Below are 16,364 nucleotides of genomic sequence, written 5' to 3' on the forward strand. Positions count from 1 at the left end.
CTGAACTCATAAAATTTCTCTAATCTAGGCAGGAAGGCAACTCCTACGTCTGGCCACTAACCACCACTCAGTCATACCAGCTAACACTATGGAGCACTTGGTATATGAAAGATAATATGCTAAGTACTTAATAGACATTATCTCATCTATTCTTCACAAAAGTCTGTGTCATTTAAGAATAATTTGGCTGTGGATGACAGAGGACCTAAGGTGTCTAACAATGCCTAGACAATACAAACTTATTATTTCTTATCTCATGCAATGAGAACAAAACCTAGGGGTGGGTGGTTTCCATTTTGGCTTATGAGTTCTCTGATGTCAGGGCTCTGGTTTGGCATCTCTTCAAATACCTTCCGCTTCCTCTATTGTCCCAATATGGCTGTAGCATCACAACTCAGACAACCATGCTCAAAGTCAGGTCGGAAGAGTAGGGAAGATTCTCTTTGCATGTATCTCTCTTATAGGGAAGGAAAATTTTCCCAAAACATTCCCCAGCAGACTTCGTCCACATCTCATTAACCATACCTGGTTATGCAGCCATCCCCTAGACCAGAAAATAGGTCCTCCTTTCTCAATATCAAGAAATCTCAAAATAATGCTTAAACAAAATAAGGAAGAAGGATAGCAAATATGGATTGTTTTTGTGTAGTCAATGAGTGGTACCAGCCATATAGTATTATTAGAAAATTAAAGCTCAGAAAGGTTGAGAAATCAGTGCAGGTTTATACAACTAAAAAGTGGGGGGAGGGGGAGATTTAAAATAAAACTTTTCTGAGTCTCTCAGAGTCCACATCTTTGCACATCACAGTTTAGGGCCCTTCTAAAGAGCTTTAACACCTTACTCAATTCATCAAAAAGTATTTAGTAAGTACCCATTGATGCTCAGCACTGTTCTTGCTGCTGAAGGAGAAATAAGTATAGAATCTAGTTAGAGATAGAAGCCCAACTCAGATGAAACAACGGGAATACACAAGATTAATTAATTAATAATAACCATAAAAGCTACAGTTCTATGTAGCAGGAGTTCATTGAGGACTGTAGAAGTGAGACTGGATTTCATGAAGGTTATGAGGTGTAAGATTTGGATCAGAAGGCAGAAGGAAGGATGACATTCCCTTTGAGAAGGAGAGTTAGAGTGAAGGAAGGAGATAGAAAAAGTAGAGCCTGAAAAGTGAGTGAAACAAAGTTCTAGGCACATTCACCAAGTGTGGTTAGAAACAGTTGAATAGATTGGTCACATAGATGTTGCCAGTGGGGGCCCTCCAGGGGACTGAGATTGGTAAGGGAGAGAGACCTAGACTACCAAGCAATGGCAGAGAATTGACCGAGAACCAAGGGATATTAAAACTTGTAGGTAGCCATTGATTGTTCCTTTGGTCCAATAAAGGAACTGAATTGTTGAAGGATCATTGTTGGGGGTGGACTTCCAGCTCTTTTTCTTTTTGAACCTGAGCTCGTCCATCAATTAAACACTCAAATACAGTCATGCATCATATAATGAATGACATTTTGGTCAATGATGGACAGCATACACAATGTTGGTCCCATAGGATTATAAATGGAGCTAAAAACTCCCATTATCTAGGGACATTGGAACCATTGTAAGGTCATTTCTCACATGTTTTGTTAATGATGGTGTAAACAAGCCTACTGCACTGCCAGTCATATAAAACTATAGCACACACAGTTATGTACAGTATACTTGATAATGGTAATAAACCACTATCTTACTGGTTTATGTGCTTATTATACTATATTTTTATTGTTATTTTAAACTGTGTTCTTTATACTTAAAAAAAATAAAGTTTGGTATAAAACAGTGTGTCCTGTAACATAGCAGCAGCCTCATACATGCCATTTTTCTTGATTATATTATTTTCTCTTCTGCTTGATTTCATCCCATGTTGTTTTGCATAGGTTTGTAGCATAGAAGCAATAAGCTATACCATATAACCGAGGTAGTAGGCTGTACCACTTAGGTTTGTGTAGTGTACTCTATGATGTTTGCACAATGATGAAATCAATTAAAGATGCATTTCTCAGAACTTATCTCTGTCATTAAGAGGCACATGATTGTAATTTGGCTTTTGATTTCCAGACAAAGTTTCTGAAGAACACTCCTATGCCATTGTCCCTCTAACGATAATGAGGGGTTTGGGTTAAGTAGCCCCAGTCATTTTTTTTATTTTTAACTATTTATTTATTCGTAATTTTATTTTATCTTGTTGTTGACATTATTTACAGATGTCCCCCAATTTCCCCTTCTCCCAACCCCTGCCCCACCCAGGCTTTCACCACACTGTTTTCTGTGTCCATTGGTTATGTATATATGTATATGAGTTCTTCGATTAATCTCTTCCCGTCTCCCCCCCAACCCCGCCTTCCTGTCTGAGATATGTCAGCTGTTCCATGCCTCCCACTCATTTTTGACCGGAAACTCACACTAGCAAGATGAGGTAAGGATAAATCTGGCTCTATGGCCCACAGCCAAACTGAGAAGGACTCACAAAGGACTCAAACCCACAGTCTTGGTTTCACTGACACCTCAGATTGTCCACCCAGCTCTCCCTGCACAGACATGGAGCTTCCCACGCCAGCGGAGAAGAAGCACGGTGCCTTTACTTCTCTTCATACTACCTCTTTTGGGACTTCTTGAACATAAAAGTAAAGAGAATAGGAGTGAATCCATCTTTACAATGTGTTGCAAACACTTTTCAATAAGCTCTAACAGCATGAATATCTTTGAACTCAAATTATATTTTCATTCATATCTTTTGCTTATTTTTGTTCCTCAAATTCCTTCGGTTGGGTCTAAGAAAAACTTGCAATTTTCTCAATCAAGGTTTTAACATCACAATTTCTAATCAACATCCATTATTTACCTAGAGATAAAAATCATCTTAAATTATACCATGGATTTCCACTGTTCAATAGGTAAGATCTATGTTCTAAACAAGGTCATATGAAAAGAGCATTGGGTGTGGCTGGTGGCAGGAGATTAGAGTGGAGTCCAGAATTATTTAGGAAATTATAGCTTGAGAAAAATGTAATATTTTAAAATAGAGAATTTCTGAGAAAGATAGTAGTTTTCTTTTTCTTCCCATGACCAAAGGACCCATAAGCGGTTGCTAGAAGCAAAAGAAAGAATTCTATTGCCTTTATGTATTACAAAGAGCCCACAGGACAAACCTGTGGAAAGATAGAAGGGATATTGTTGAACTTAGTACTATCGTTCAATGAAGGTATAGAGAAAGACCCTTTAAACTGAGGCTGACAGGCTTTAGCTAATGTTAACAGGCATGTGTAGATATTGCCAAATTCATAAGTCTCTGAGTGACGTCATCCTACCAACAAATTTCTGAAGTGATACCTTAGCAAACAAGCTCTTTCTGAGTAAAATGTTGAATCACTCAAAGGATACAGATTAGAAAGAGAGAGAGAAAAAAAATTGCTCTGTGGGAGGGGCCATGCTTTATAAAACCAGTCATCACCATGTCTGAACTCAAACAACTCTTGGAGGACCGTTTCCTGTCAGCCAGCACCTCAGAGAATAGCAAGGTATTTCCATGACTATCTCTATGAACTCTGGTTTCATTGTTTCTCTTCCCTCATCTTGGTGTTACTAATATAATGAAATTCAAAACATGGGATGTTTTTAGAGGATGAGTAAAAATTTAGTGGTGCTTTCTTGTTTAGTTGTTTAACTGAAAATATTTTAGTGCAAGATTTGAAATAAATTTATAGCTGTTCAGCACTCCCAATAATGAACTCAGCATCAGAAGCTCTTTTGTAGCGTGGCTACGATAGTGTGTGTGTGTGTGTGTGTGTGTGTGTGTGTGTGTGTGTGTCTTGATCTTGAATCTCAGAAGCCACAAATGCCTATGTAACATTAAGCAAACTAAAATGTACATTAAAGTTGTGATGTTAATTTTGTCGAGCAGGCTAGAATATGTATAGTCTTTACTAGCTAGTGTTTTGACACTGAATTTAATAAGAATAGTTAAGGTAATTAAAACATTCATTTAAGCAATTGAAAGTAATTTATCAATTGTACTTACATATTTAGAAAATTAAAAGATGACTGAGTTTTCATCTAAAATAATCAGAAATTAGTAGCTTTCTGGGTTGGGTCAGTTCACTACCAGAATCTATGTATTGAATTTAGTTCAATATTTGGTCAATTTAGGGAAAGGGAAAAATCTGCCAAACTTGTTGTTGAATTGACTGAAGTAATAGTGCAATAAATAATTTAGTACTCCACAAATAGGCAATTATCCACTATGAAAGTCATCAAATACCAGAAACTGTTTTTTATTTTGTTTGTGTGTGTTTATTTTACCAATAAAATTTCAACTCTTTTTAAAAGAGGGGGAAATTTGGTCGTTTTGAACAGGAAATTTCCTTGGAATTATTATTTTCTTTGTTCTTGTGGATTTTTGAGGTCAACTTCAAACTATTTGCATTGTGTAGTCACAAAAATTTTTGTTTTAAATGCCACAGAAAGTTCAAATCTACCATCCAGTGCCAACATGAAGAGGGACTGTGGTAGTGGGGCACCTCCCGAGTTCTTCATGACCTGTGCCAAGTTTCAGTGGCACATTTGTCAACTTGTGTAGCAGGAACTCCCACAAACGTCATGGAGCCCCGCCCCACATATGCTTTCCATCATTCTTTTCAAGGATAATATTCAACATGAATTACGAGCATAACACTTAGGAGCTAATGAAGTTGTATGACTTACTCTTAAGAAATTCACAACAGGTGCTACCTGTTCTGGGCAATGGTGTTATTTGATGTCACTTTGTGACTTTAATTTACATTGTCTTAGAGCAGTGGTTCTCAACCTTGGCTGCACATTAGAATCACCTGGGAATCTTTTTAAAATCCTGATTTCTGGGCCTCATCCTCCGGAAATTCTGTTTCTTTGTTACTAATGTTGTGGCCCCACTCCATAACAAAGAAACCGAATTTCCGGAGGATGAGGCCCAGAAATCAGGATTTTAAAAAGATTCCCAGGTGATTCTAATGTGCAGCCAAGGTTGAGAACCACACTGTCTTAGGCAGATTCTCACCCACATAAATGTAAACCCTGAACTTGTCTCAGGGTCACTGGACACTGTATATGTATGCCTTCAGAGATTTCTAAAACTATAAGCTTCTCAAGTCTCATGTAGGAAAAGCCCTCATCTTGCAATCAGAAGGCTGAGATTTAGTGGAGGCTTCGAAACTGACTAGCTGTGCAATCTACATCTTCATATTTTCATCTGTATAACAGGAATTACTATGCTTTTCTGGGGACAAAATTATGCAAATTAAACAAAACAACTCAGTTTGGTAGCTGCAATATAGGCATATATTTTTTAATGTTAAATTCAGTTCATTGTACCTTATTTTACCAATAAAATTTCAACTCTTTTTAAAAGAGGTAAATGCATTGGGATATTTTAATTTTGTCCTTATCTCCTTTTTTTCCACCTGAAATCCCAACTTGGCATTAACAGCCCTCTCTGATAGTTTCCCTTGACACTTAAATTTTCTTAGTGTCCAGGAGACCGACTATGCAGGTTATTATAAAGAATTAGCTGCAAGAGAAACCTACATTTACTTTTCTGGTTCTGATCACTTATTTGTTTTTCTTTTCACATGGGTTAAAGAAATATTTTGTTTATTAATTCTCAGTTCATTTCCAAAATATTGAGATATTTTACAAAAAATAATCTATCCAATAAGATTATAAAGACACTTTAAAATTGGAAAACGGAAGAGGAAACACATTTCTGAGCCACTCAGTTAATCTAATGTCAGTGATGAAGCAAGAGAAAAAATATAATGACTTTACTTTTTACTTAAAAAGCCTTCTAGGAGCATTACAGACTTGCAAACTTCCTCTTCTTATTTCCTCTTTCTAGCATTTCTCAAGTGACAAACTTGCCTAAACTCTTACACTGTAGAGTGAAGTTGAACAGCAGCAGGCGAGGCAGTGTGGGACATTGGATAGAGTGGGTTCTGAAGCAGACCTAGGCTTAAATCCCTGCACAATTACATACACACTGTGTGCCCTTATACAAGTTAGTTAACCTCTCTGAGCATCAGGATGGAACCTATACTCTCAGTGAAGATCATAGTATCTGCCTCATAGAGATCCTGTGAAGATAAAATGAGAAGAAGAGGTGAGGGAGTTTCAGAGACAAGCTTTACTTAATTTACTAGTTTGTCTTGATAACATACATTCAGGTGGTGTTTCAAATGAGAAATGTTGATACAAAGTGCAATCACTTTCTTAAAAAGAAATATTCATGACCCAAGTGTTCACATAAGACATGGATTAGGCAGAGAAGCGAGTGCTGGCCCAGGTTGGGAAGCCCTGCTGAGTGAGCCTAGGCAAGAGCTGCAGGGCATGCCTCATCTTGGGGGCCTCCCAGCTCCTCCCCAGCTCTGGGAAACCACTTCCACAAGACGGTTTCCTGTGGAATGATGAGTGTCCATGTTGTTTGATACACATATATTTTGGTAATTGTAGGGTGTGTTATAAGCCATTACAAAAGCATAACATGCAGCCAGAAAGATGATCATTGGCCAGTACCCACAGATACTCCCACACATCTGGGCGTGTCCAAGCATTTGGCTGCATGGGAAGGCTTTGGTCATGGAAGGTGTGTCTGTCATTTTTCTTCAGATGGTTGATCTGGTGTGTGTGTGTGTGTGTGTGTGTGCGTGTGTGTGTGTGTGTGTGTTTATGAGATATCCAGGATCATTCTTACAGTGCTACCTTCATTGAAAATATAGGTTCCATCCTGATGCTCAGAGAGGTTAACTAACTTGTATAAGGTTGCACAGTTTGTATGGCATTGACTTCATTGCTAGCATGTGGCAGGAGAGGAAAGGAGCCTTCCCAGCACTCCCAATAATGAACTCGGCATTAGAAGCTCTTTGTAGCAAGGCTGTGACGTGTGTGTGTGTGTGTGTGTGTGTGTGTGTGTGTGTGTGTATAGGGGAGCAGATATGAGTAGTACTATGAAAGCTCCAATCCTCAAACAATGAGTCTAAGCCAATTCAACAAGTAGGATATTTAAAAGAAGATTTACCATCTCAATGGGGGACAACATGAATATGTGTGCAGGTGGCATATGTTTGAATATGTGTGAATTTTCCTGTGTGTGTGGTGTTTATTTGCAGGTGTATCATAGAGGTTGAGAGCATGACCCTGGAGGTCACCCACCTGACTTCAATTCCTAGTCAAGTGACATTGGTCACTTTTCTTATCTTCTCTGTGCAGTAGTTTCTTCCTCTGTAAAAGAGGAATTAGGGTTTCCTTATAGGATTTCAGTAAGTACAAAATGGTTAGTACAGGTAAAATATTTAGAACAGACTCTCTTATATAGTAAGACGCAGTAAATGCTATTTATTGTTATTGTTGTTATTATCATTATTATATGAAGTGTTACTACTCATCATAAGACTGTTTACTACATCTCAGGATTGGCTGAAAAATTTGCAGAATCCAATGTAAAAGGGGAATGTAGAGCCCCTTGTTTAAAATTACTGAGAATTTCAAGATGGTAAAAGCACAGTTTTGCACCAAGTTTGGGGCCCATATGGCTGAATGGGTCACATAACCCTAATGCTATCCCTGCTCTACTTCTTATTGTTCCATGAAGGCAGAACAGAGAGGAAGCCCTTACCATGTGCAGGGTACAGCCTGTACTACACCTCTAATGACATCACCCAAAATGTTGTCTCATCTTTTAGAGTTGTGTTTTCTTCCTCACTTTCATTCTAGATTGAAACAATGGAAGACCTTTATGTGGCAAACACAATTTTTGCCATCAATTTCTTTAAGCATCTGGCAAATACAAGCACCACTCAGAATCTCTTCTTCTCTCCATGGAGCATCTCATCCACCATGGTCATGGTCTACCTGGGTGCCAAAGGCAACACTGCAGACCAGATGGCAAAGGTAAGTTTCTGTTGAAACTCTAAATACGGACTGAATGATTCCTGAACCAAATTGTAGAATTGCTCTGAGTGTGGGCTTGAGATATCTTGGCAATCTCAAGGTCAGCAATCATCACCTGCTATTACAACATTAGTCCCTTAGATTCAAATCTACACAATAGGCAAATCATGAACAATTGACTGTAGATAGCAGAAGGCATATAGGAGTTTCTTATATTGCAGGGCTGCAAGGATGAATACTGACAACATCTTGCATTATAATATTCTAATATTTGAAAGTGTTTTTCATTCTTTATATGTTTTTTGTGTTTGTTGCTTATTAATGGAATTAATTACTCTGAATAGTTTTAAGAGAGTGTCACAAAAAAGAAAAGAATGTCCCAGAGCCGTGGTCACCACACTCTTGGAGATACAAGGAGAGCAATGTTGACTCAGCCAGGTTATCAACCCCGTGAGATCATGTGAGCAAAATGCGGCCTGGCCTGATGGTCAGTCTTCAAAATCAAGATGGAAAGGGTGTCCGGCAGCTGGTTTCCTTCCTGAGTGAATGGACAAAGCTCAGTCAGGGGACCCTTTTACTGAGGCTTGGGCCTTAAAAATACAATGGACTACTTCAACTGCACATCGCAATATTCCTATGGGATGAATTCAACACATTGAAAATTCACATGATCCTATTATCTCCTAGGTCAGTGACCCAGACGAGGCCATCCTATAATTAAAATTCTTTTACATGCACATGTACATGAACATTAACATTGAATGCTCTGGTTTCTCACAGGCATATATTGTGCTTTCAGTCACACCAAAATGCCACTGGCTACCTTGGGGTTTCCCATGAGAATTGCACCTGAGTGTGTATATATCCTTCCCAAGTACACGGTGACCCATTTAGAATGGACCTTGTTTGAAGAGTGAGAGTGTTGGCCAATGTCTTTGCAGGAGGAAAGGGATAGCTGCAGCACTCCCTGTGTTTGTGGCAGTTTAAACATCAAGACTTACAACAAAACTCAGTTTGCTCAACTCTGATGCCAGCAACATTTTGCAACCCTCCTTCCTCTTTATTTTCTTTGTGTTGAAAAAATAAAGACAGTAAACTGCACAACTTTAGAACACATCAGGGTCTTAATTTTTTAAAAGTAAAGAAATCACTAGCACTCTGAAGCAATATGTTTTTAAGGCATATGCTACATAGAGCACTCTCAGTTGTTAAAATAAAACCATTGTTTTTGATACCAAAAGAAAAGTAGCTTATGGGTTGCTCTGGGCACAAGACAGTTTCTCTGTACCTGGAAAGTGCTTGAGCACATGGGACTATGCCAAGATTTTAAATCATTTTTTTTTTTGGTAATTCTGCTGCATGTACAGGTTTTAAAATTCAAAAGCAAATTTGGTTAATTCCCTACTTAAAAGCAAGAGGAGAAGCTCTTTGGCTTGGAGGAGGGAGCACAAACTTTGGGAACAAGACCTATCTGTTTAAAATGGTGGCTTTGACAGTGTTTATGAAGGCATTGAAGCTTTCTGAGCCTAGAGACTAATGAGTAGTATATAGATTAGTATAAAATACATCATACTGATTCCTGTGAGGGAAATTTAGGTTGACTGACACATATTACATATAAAAGGTATCTGTGTTTGTATCCCATACACAATGACAGGGAACTAGACATCGGGCCATGAAGAGGTACCTGTTGGCAATGGTTTAAAAGTTAAGTAATTTAGCAGGAACATGTAATGTAATCATTCCCTCTAATTTCAATTGTAGGTGCTTCAGTTTAACAATGTTGGAGTCCATGAAGTGACCCCAGTGACCCCAGAGAAAGACACCAGCTGTCAGCTCATGCAGCAGATGCAGGTCACTTATCCTGATGCTATTTTGAAGGTATATGACTCATTCATTCATATTTCTTTTGTACTTCATTTCTAAAATCTTCTTGTCTTAAAGTCATGACATTAAACTGAGAAGGAACTTAGTACAGATCCCTGCACTTCCAGAAAAAAAAGACTCAGAATCTTTAAGTAAATATTCTAGGGTCTCACTGCTAAAAAAGGACAGAGCTAGAGCAGAATGCAGACTTCCTGACTTCTAGGCCAAGACTCTTTATAAATTATGTCACACAACCCTGCCTCTAGTTGGGTTTGTGTAATTTATTCTAAAACTATGGTAGAGAGACTCCTAGAATACACAAGCATGAATGCAGATTTCCAGAGGAGAAAGGATAAGGAGTGACAAATAGTTGAGGAATGAAGAAGGTCAGGTTCAATGACTGCATAAGAGGCCAATGACCTATATATATCCCCCATATCTATCTATCTATCTATCTATCTATCTATCTATCTATCTATCTATCTATCTATCATCTATCTATCTATCTATCATCTATCATCTATCTCAAGTAGTATGATCTTTTCTCAATACTCCATTTGTTAATTATCAGCTATCCAGGAACAGACACAGATGTGTTCCTATTGGTAACCAACTTCCATAATTACACTCCTGAGAAAGGTTATGTGGCAATATCTTCCATAGTTTTCTGGCTGTTACAGAGGGAATTGAGGGCTAAAGGAGGTGGAGAGGGCCTATACATAGAGATGCAGCCGAGTCTCTGGAGACAGCTGTCAGTCACCTGTAAGTCTTCTGCTATGACTGAGTCCCATGTCTGTCATCCTGTTTACAAACTTTAGGTACAGTTCTATGACACATGACTGAATATTGCATTGTGAGCCCATAACCCAAAATCAAACAATCTCTTGTAAAGTAACATCTGTAAAGTAAAATTTTAATATAAAAATTCCTTAGAGACCTTAAGGTTTACTAAACTATAGAAGGAGCCTCACTTTCTTCTAGGATGTTGGTTATTTCATAGGTTAAATCCAATCTATGGGCAAAATAATGAAACAAGTAAAACATTATCTTATATGTTTTGCACCACATCCATATCAAAAGTATTTTCTCAGAGATTCCTCTTAAGTACCAGAAAAAAGTATATGTTAATGCAGTATTTTATTATTATATAAAAAAATACCATTGCTTAAGAAAGATCTTACTTAGCAGTCCCATGTTATATAAAGAGGATCCCTCCTTTCTGTTCAAGGTACAAGCTGAAAACGCAATCCATTCAGGCTTCCATGATCTCATCTCTGCTATCAATGAGACCAAGGGGGGTTACATATTGGAAAGTGCCAATAAGCTGTTTGGAGAGAAGACTGCGCAATTCAAGGAAGTAAGTACAGCCTGTTATTCAAATGCAGGGACCTAAACCTGCAGTGAGGTCACTTTCAAAGCTGTTCTCTAGGATTCATGCTTGTAGGGAAAGTCAGAATTGCACAGGGTTCCCTAAGGCTCCCTAAAGCTTTGGCAGTGTCCCTGTGCTCCCCCTGTGGGTGCTTCTCTACCTGCTGCAAAAGTCCCACTTGCAGGGTAAGTCAGGAGGAACACAGCTGACTTCCAGAGTCACTGTCTGCAAGGTCCACCTCCTTCTTATTTGCTGTCTATAATGTGAACAGTGCGGGAGGGCAAGTAGTGTTGGGACTGGAGTGTGGGGAAGGAGGTCCACTGAGTGCTTATAATCTGCACCATTTTCTTTGTCAGCAGCATCTCCCCATAGTCAACCTCTACCCCTACTGCCCCCCAACCTCAGGTCCTCCAGTCTTGACAGGAAGCCCATAATTCACAATTGTACAAAGGCTTGTTTAGCATATATTCTATGTAACCTCCTGTATTTTTCTGCTTTAAAGGAATACATCCGACTCTCTAAGAAATATTACTCTACAGAACCCCAGGAAGTTGACTTTTTAGAATGTGCAGAAGGAGCCAGAAAAAAGATTAATTTCTGGGTTGAGACTCAAACCAAAGGTAAAACCAAGGAAATATTTTCTATTCTTTCCACTTAGAAAATCAAATCTATTTTTTAAAACCATCCTTAAACTTAGTCCTTAATCCCTTAAAATTTTTTCAACCCTAGTTACTTTGGTTAATGCAACCTTATTCATATTTGGCTTAGTGAGTGTTTTAATTGAGGGCTACTAATAGAAGACATATGTTTAATACTCAAATAATTGGATTTTTGATATTACATTAGACTAGAATATGACAGATGGTAGATGTTTTCAAATATAGAAAACAGCAGGATTGAAATAATTGTGACACTCCATCCACTGTGGACAAAAACAACAACAAACAAACAAACAAAAAAACCAAAAAAAAGGATTTTCTTAACTTCTCAGGTTAAAACATCATTTCCAGCAATAATTGTGTGTCTTGATTGCTTAGCTACCATTACAGGGAAAAAACATGAACTAAGTGCTATAGAATTTAAAATATTTTTGTCTCTCAGAAAGTAGTTGATCTATTAATATTACTTCTCCATTTCCATTCTGGATTTTTAAACCACTGTTCTAAAACACTGACAAACTGCTGCAACAAAGGAGATGGGAAAAGTGAAGATTAAAGAAGTGAAAGTAAAAATGAAGTGCAAAATTAAAGACACATGAAAGTTATGCCTTTTGAGAACAGCCTAAGTTTTCTCTTTAAGCATTGTGCCAAATGGCTGTAAATGAATATCAGTTATATTGCCAAAATGCCAAGGAGTAATCAGGGCTGATTGTTTTACCAAATTTTATAATAATTTGAGAGAATTTTCTGTTTCATTTGTTATGATCAAATACTAGTTTTGCCACATGCACCATAAAGTTAAATAAAACATTAGTAGATTTCAATAGCAACGAAGAATTTTAATTGCCTGGGGAATGTATTGAGCCGAGATATTGAGCAGATATATTGAAGCTGGTCAGAATACAGTGACCTTTTTATTAGTCCTTTTTCTGTCAGTAGGACTGGAGAGGGGAGGACAGTGAAGACAGAATCCTGACTAGGTTACCAAGACTGTAGTCTTGAGATTATTAACCTCTCTCACAATGGTGTTCTTTTGTGTAAAATGGCACTAATACTCACCTAATAGAGTAGTTGTGAGGATTAAATAAAATAATGTATTTAGTGGTTTAAATAATGCAGAGTAGGTATTCACTATAATGAGTTATTTCTTAAATAACTTTTTTAAAAAAGGTATCACGCTCAGATGTTTTCATTTCTGAGAACCTTCTCTGGCTCACTCTTTTACTTCCTTCTCTTTTTCGTCATAGTATTATGCATTATTTAGCTCTATTACAGAATTTATCACATATTTTTCAGACCTGATTTTGACTGTCACTTGCAATAATACTCTCAGCCCCACAAGGACATTTCCTCCTTGCTCAGCTCATGAATCTGCATTACTCCTTGTATAAGTCTAAACTTCCAAAAAAATTGTCTTGAGTGAATCAATGGGTCAAACCCATAGACTGTCTAGACCAGATCTAGCAAGAGCACTATGTGACATATTGTGGAAAGACACTATTATCTTCCTTAAGAGACTATCTTTCATTTCCAATGGAGTTAAATAACTTTATGCAACTGTAAAACTGAGAAAACAATATGAAAGGAAGTGAAAATCTCCACTGCAATTTTGATAGTAATTCTAAATTTTAAATGCATTACTTCTTCATTTTCCCTTGAATTTTGAAAACCTTCTGAGGAATTTGCTCTGATTTTTACTTATGCTTTAAATAAATTGAGAGGAAAATTTGAGCTTAAAGATCAACATCTGTGTAGAATTTGCCAAATGTGTCTTCTGAGTTAAATGGCAACTCAAAAGATTCAAGAAATTATAGCAATTTCACAGTTTTTGATCATTAGACCTAAACAGACATCTTTTTTTTCTTTATTTTATTTTTATTTTATTTTTTTGTAGGTAAAATTTCAAACTTGTTACCTGAAGGTTCTGTAGATTCGGAGACCAGGATGGTCCTGGTGAATGCTGTCTACTTCAAAGGAAAATGGAAAACTCCATTTCAGAAGAAATTAACCGGGCTTTATCCTTTCCGTGTGAACTCGGTATGAGACAACAAGACAGATTTTCCTAACATGTATTGTAGGGTCTTAGACAAGACAGAGAAATAAAAAATAAAGACCACTTGTTAATGTCACTACATGATGTGCTAGTTATAACTTATGGACATTGGATAGTTGATTAACTTGTTCTAACTACTGAATACCACTCAGTAATTTTATGAGGTCATATGAGTAATGATGAAAAACCATGGGCTTTATACTTAATTCCTAGACTCAAATGTAGGCTCTACTTACTTATATTCCATGAATTCCATTTTCTAATCAGCAAAACTTGGATAATAATATCGAACTCCAAAGGTTATTGTTAAGGATTCAATGAGATTTAGCAGAGTTCTTGGCCCATGATAGGTACTAAACAAATGTTTTAGTATTATTATTATTGTCCATAATGGGTGTAATCTTGAAAAAGGTAGTAAGATCAGAATACTGTATACAAATAATTTATTTTGTTGATTTTTAAAAATATATTTCTTAAATACTAAAGCAGAACCCATTCTCTTTTATGTTAAATTGTAAGTCTCTTGACATATTAGAATTAACTTTCATATTTTACTCTTTAATCACTTTAGACTCAGCGTAAATCTGTACAGATGATGTACTTGCATGAAAAACTGAATATTGGATACATAGAAGACCTAAAGGTTCAGATTCTAGAACTGCCATATGCTGGAGATGTCAGCATGTTCATGTTACTTCCAGATGAAATTGCTAATGTGTCTACTGGCTTGGAGTTGGTAAGCCATTCCAACTTTAGTTGTTTCAGATTTCTGGGACTAAACTTGCTTTTTATGCTGAACATGTATACACCTTAGGAAATTGTGTGCAATTTTTTACATGAATATGTGAATTGGTTGATAGTAAGTGTGGCATGTCTCCAACTTTCATTCATTTTATGTCATACGTATTACCTTCTTACAAAAACTTTACCAATCTATTAAACTTTTATATCACCCACATTGTAGTAATGTTAAAGTCACTGATTTTTAACATTAGACTTAGAAGTTATTTTCCTTCATTTCTAAGCACTCACTGTGTTTTTCTTTTTTAATTTTTGGATTTGTAGCTGGAAGGTGAAATAACTTATGACAATCTCAACAACTGGATCAACAAAGACTCAATGGCAGAAGATGATGTTGAGGCGTACATCCCTCAGTTCAAATTAGAAGAGCACTATGAACTCAAACCCATTCTGAGAAGCATGGGCATGAATGATGCCTTCGTCAAGGGCCAGGCCAATTTCTTAGGAATGTCAGAAGGAGATGAACTATTTCTGTCTGAAGTATTTCATCAAGCCACTGTGGAAGTCAATGAGGAGGGCACGGAAGCAACTGCTGGAACTGGGGCTATCATGTCAGGGAGAACTGGCCATGGAGGCCCACAGTTTGTGGCTGATCATCCTTTCCTCTTCTTTATAATGCACAAAACAACTAAGACCATTCTCTTTTTTGGCAGATTCGTCTCTCCCTAAAGTTGGAAGTTTCTGTTTCTGAACAGAATTTTGTAGCATGAGGTATAAGCCTCAGAATTGCTATAAGTACCAAAAGTGTAGGGACTTTTTCTATGTATTTCTGTGTTTCTGAACAATTTTCTACTACACACTAAATATAAATACAGAAATAACCAGACAACTGTCAAACATAACATTGCAACCCTATTAATTGGTTTCCTAAAATGGGATGATGTCGCATTTAGTTCTCCCTTATTCTTTGTTTATTTTATAGCATTAAGTTTTATTGTATTATTTATTATTTTATATAATTTTATTATTGTTAACTGTCTAATGTAGCTGATACAGTTTCAGAAAACAGGTGATCGGTTATGTTTCTTTCCAAGGAAGTGCATTTATTTGTTTTTATGAGGAAGGATGAGTAGGTATCTTTCCATCCCCTTCTATGTAAAAACCTAGAAGATAGCATTGAACAACAAGAGAGTATATATTATGTGCATTTGTAACATTATATATCACATAGATGTGACTATAACTGATGTAAGATTACAAATACACAATAAATAAATATGTTTCCACACAATCATTTGTTTGTTGTCATTTTATTAGATCTTTGGATCATGAGACCTGTTATAGCATGATTCTCAGGACAGAATAAAGGAGCCAAAGAGATAACCACCCCTTTTACACAGAACCCCAGTCTTGGGATTGAATGGAGTTGTGTGAAAAATGGTTTAGAGCTGCCTTTTCAAGGCAGCAAAAGGTGTAGCAATTCAGAGGAATAGTTAGCATTCTTTGGACACTGGTGTTTAAACCTCAAGAACATCAGGAATAAATGCCAAATCCAGTGGTTCATACATAGAATCAAGGTCACAGTCATTGATCTGAGAGTTCAAAGGAGTTAAGATGGGCTGGTGGCAGAGCATAAGTGGAAAAACAAGAGACATTCTTTAAAAATATTTTTATTGATTTCAGAGAGGAAGGGAGAGGGAGGAAGAGATAGAAACATCA

General features: G+C 37.1%; 1 protein-coding gene across 2 annotated transcripts; it reads left to right on the forward strand.

Moving 5' to 3' along the window:
* The first annotated feature begins 3,404 nt into the window (after positions 1–3,404).
* On the forward strand, positions 3,405–15,936 carry SERPINB2 (serpin family B member 2). 2 transcript variants are annotated; one of them, XM_059706314.1, is made up of 8 exons: positions 3,405–3,558; positions 7,781–7,957; positions 9,722–9,838; positions 11,052–11,180; positions 11,695–11,812; positions 13,746–13,888; positions 14,476–14,640; positions 14,970–15,936. In XM_059706314.1, exons 1-8 carry the CDS (start codon positions 3,493–3,495, stop codon positions 15,372–15,374), a joined length of 1,320 nt encoding a protein of 439 aa, XP_059562297.1. In that variant the 5' UTR covers positions 3,405–3,492; the 3' UTR covers positions 15,375–15,936. The 2 variants fall into 2 exon arrangements, with proteins under 2 accessions (XP_059562297.1, XP_059562298.1); XM_059706315.1 differs by lacking the exon at positions 11,052–11,180.
* Positions 15,937–16,364: the final 428 nt, after the last annotated feature.

This window comes from Myotis daubentonii, chromosome 8, assembly GCF_963259705.1.
Source record: "Myotis daubentonii chromosome 8, mMyoDau2.1, whole genome shotgun sequence".
Classification (NCBI taxonomy): Eukaryota; Metazoa; Chordata; class Mammalia; order Chiroptera; family Vespertilionidae; genus Myotis; species Myotis daubentonii.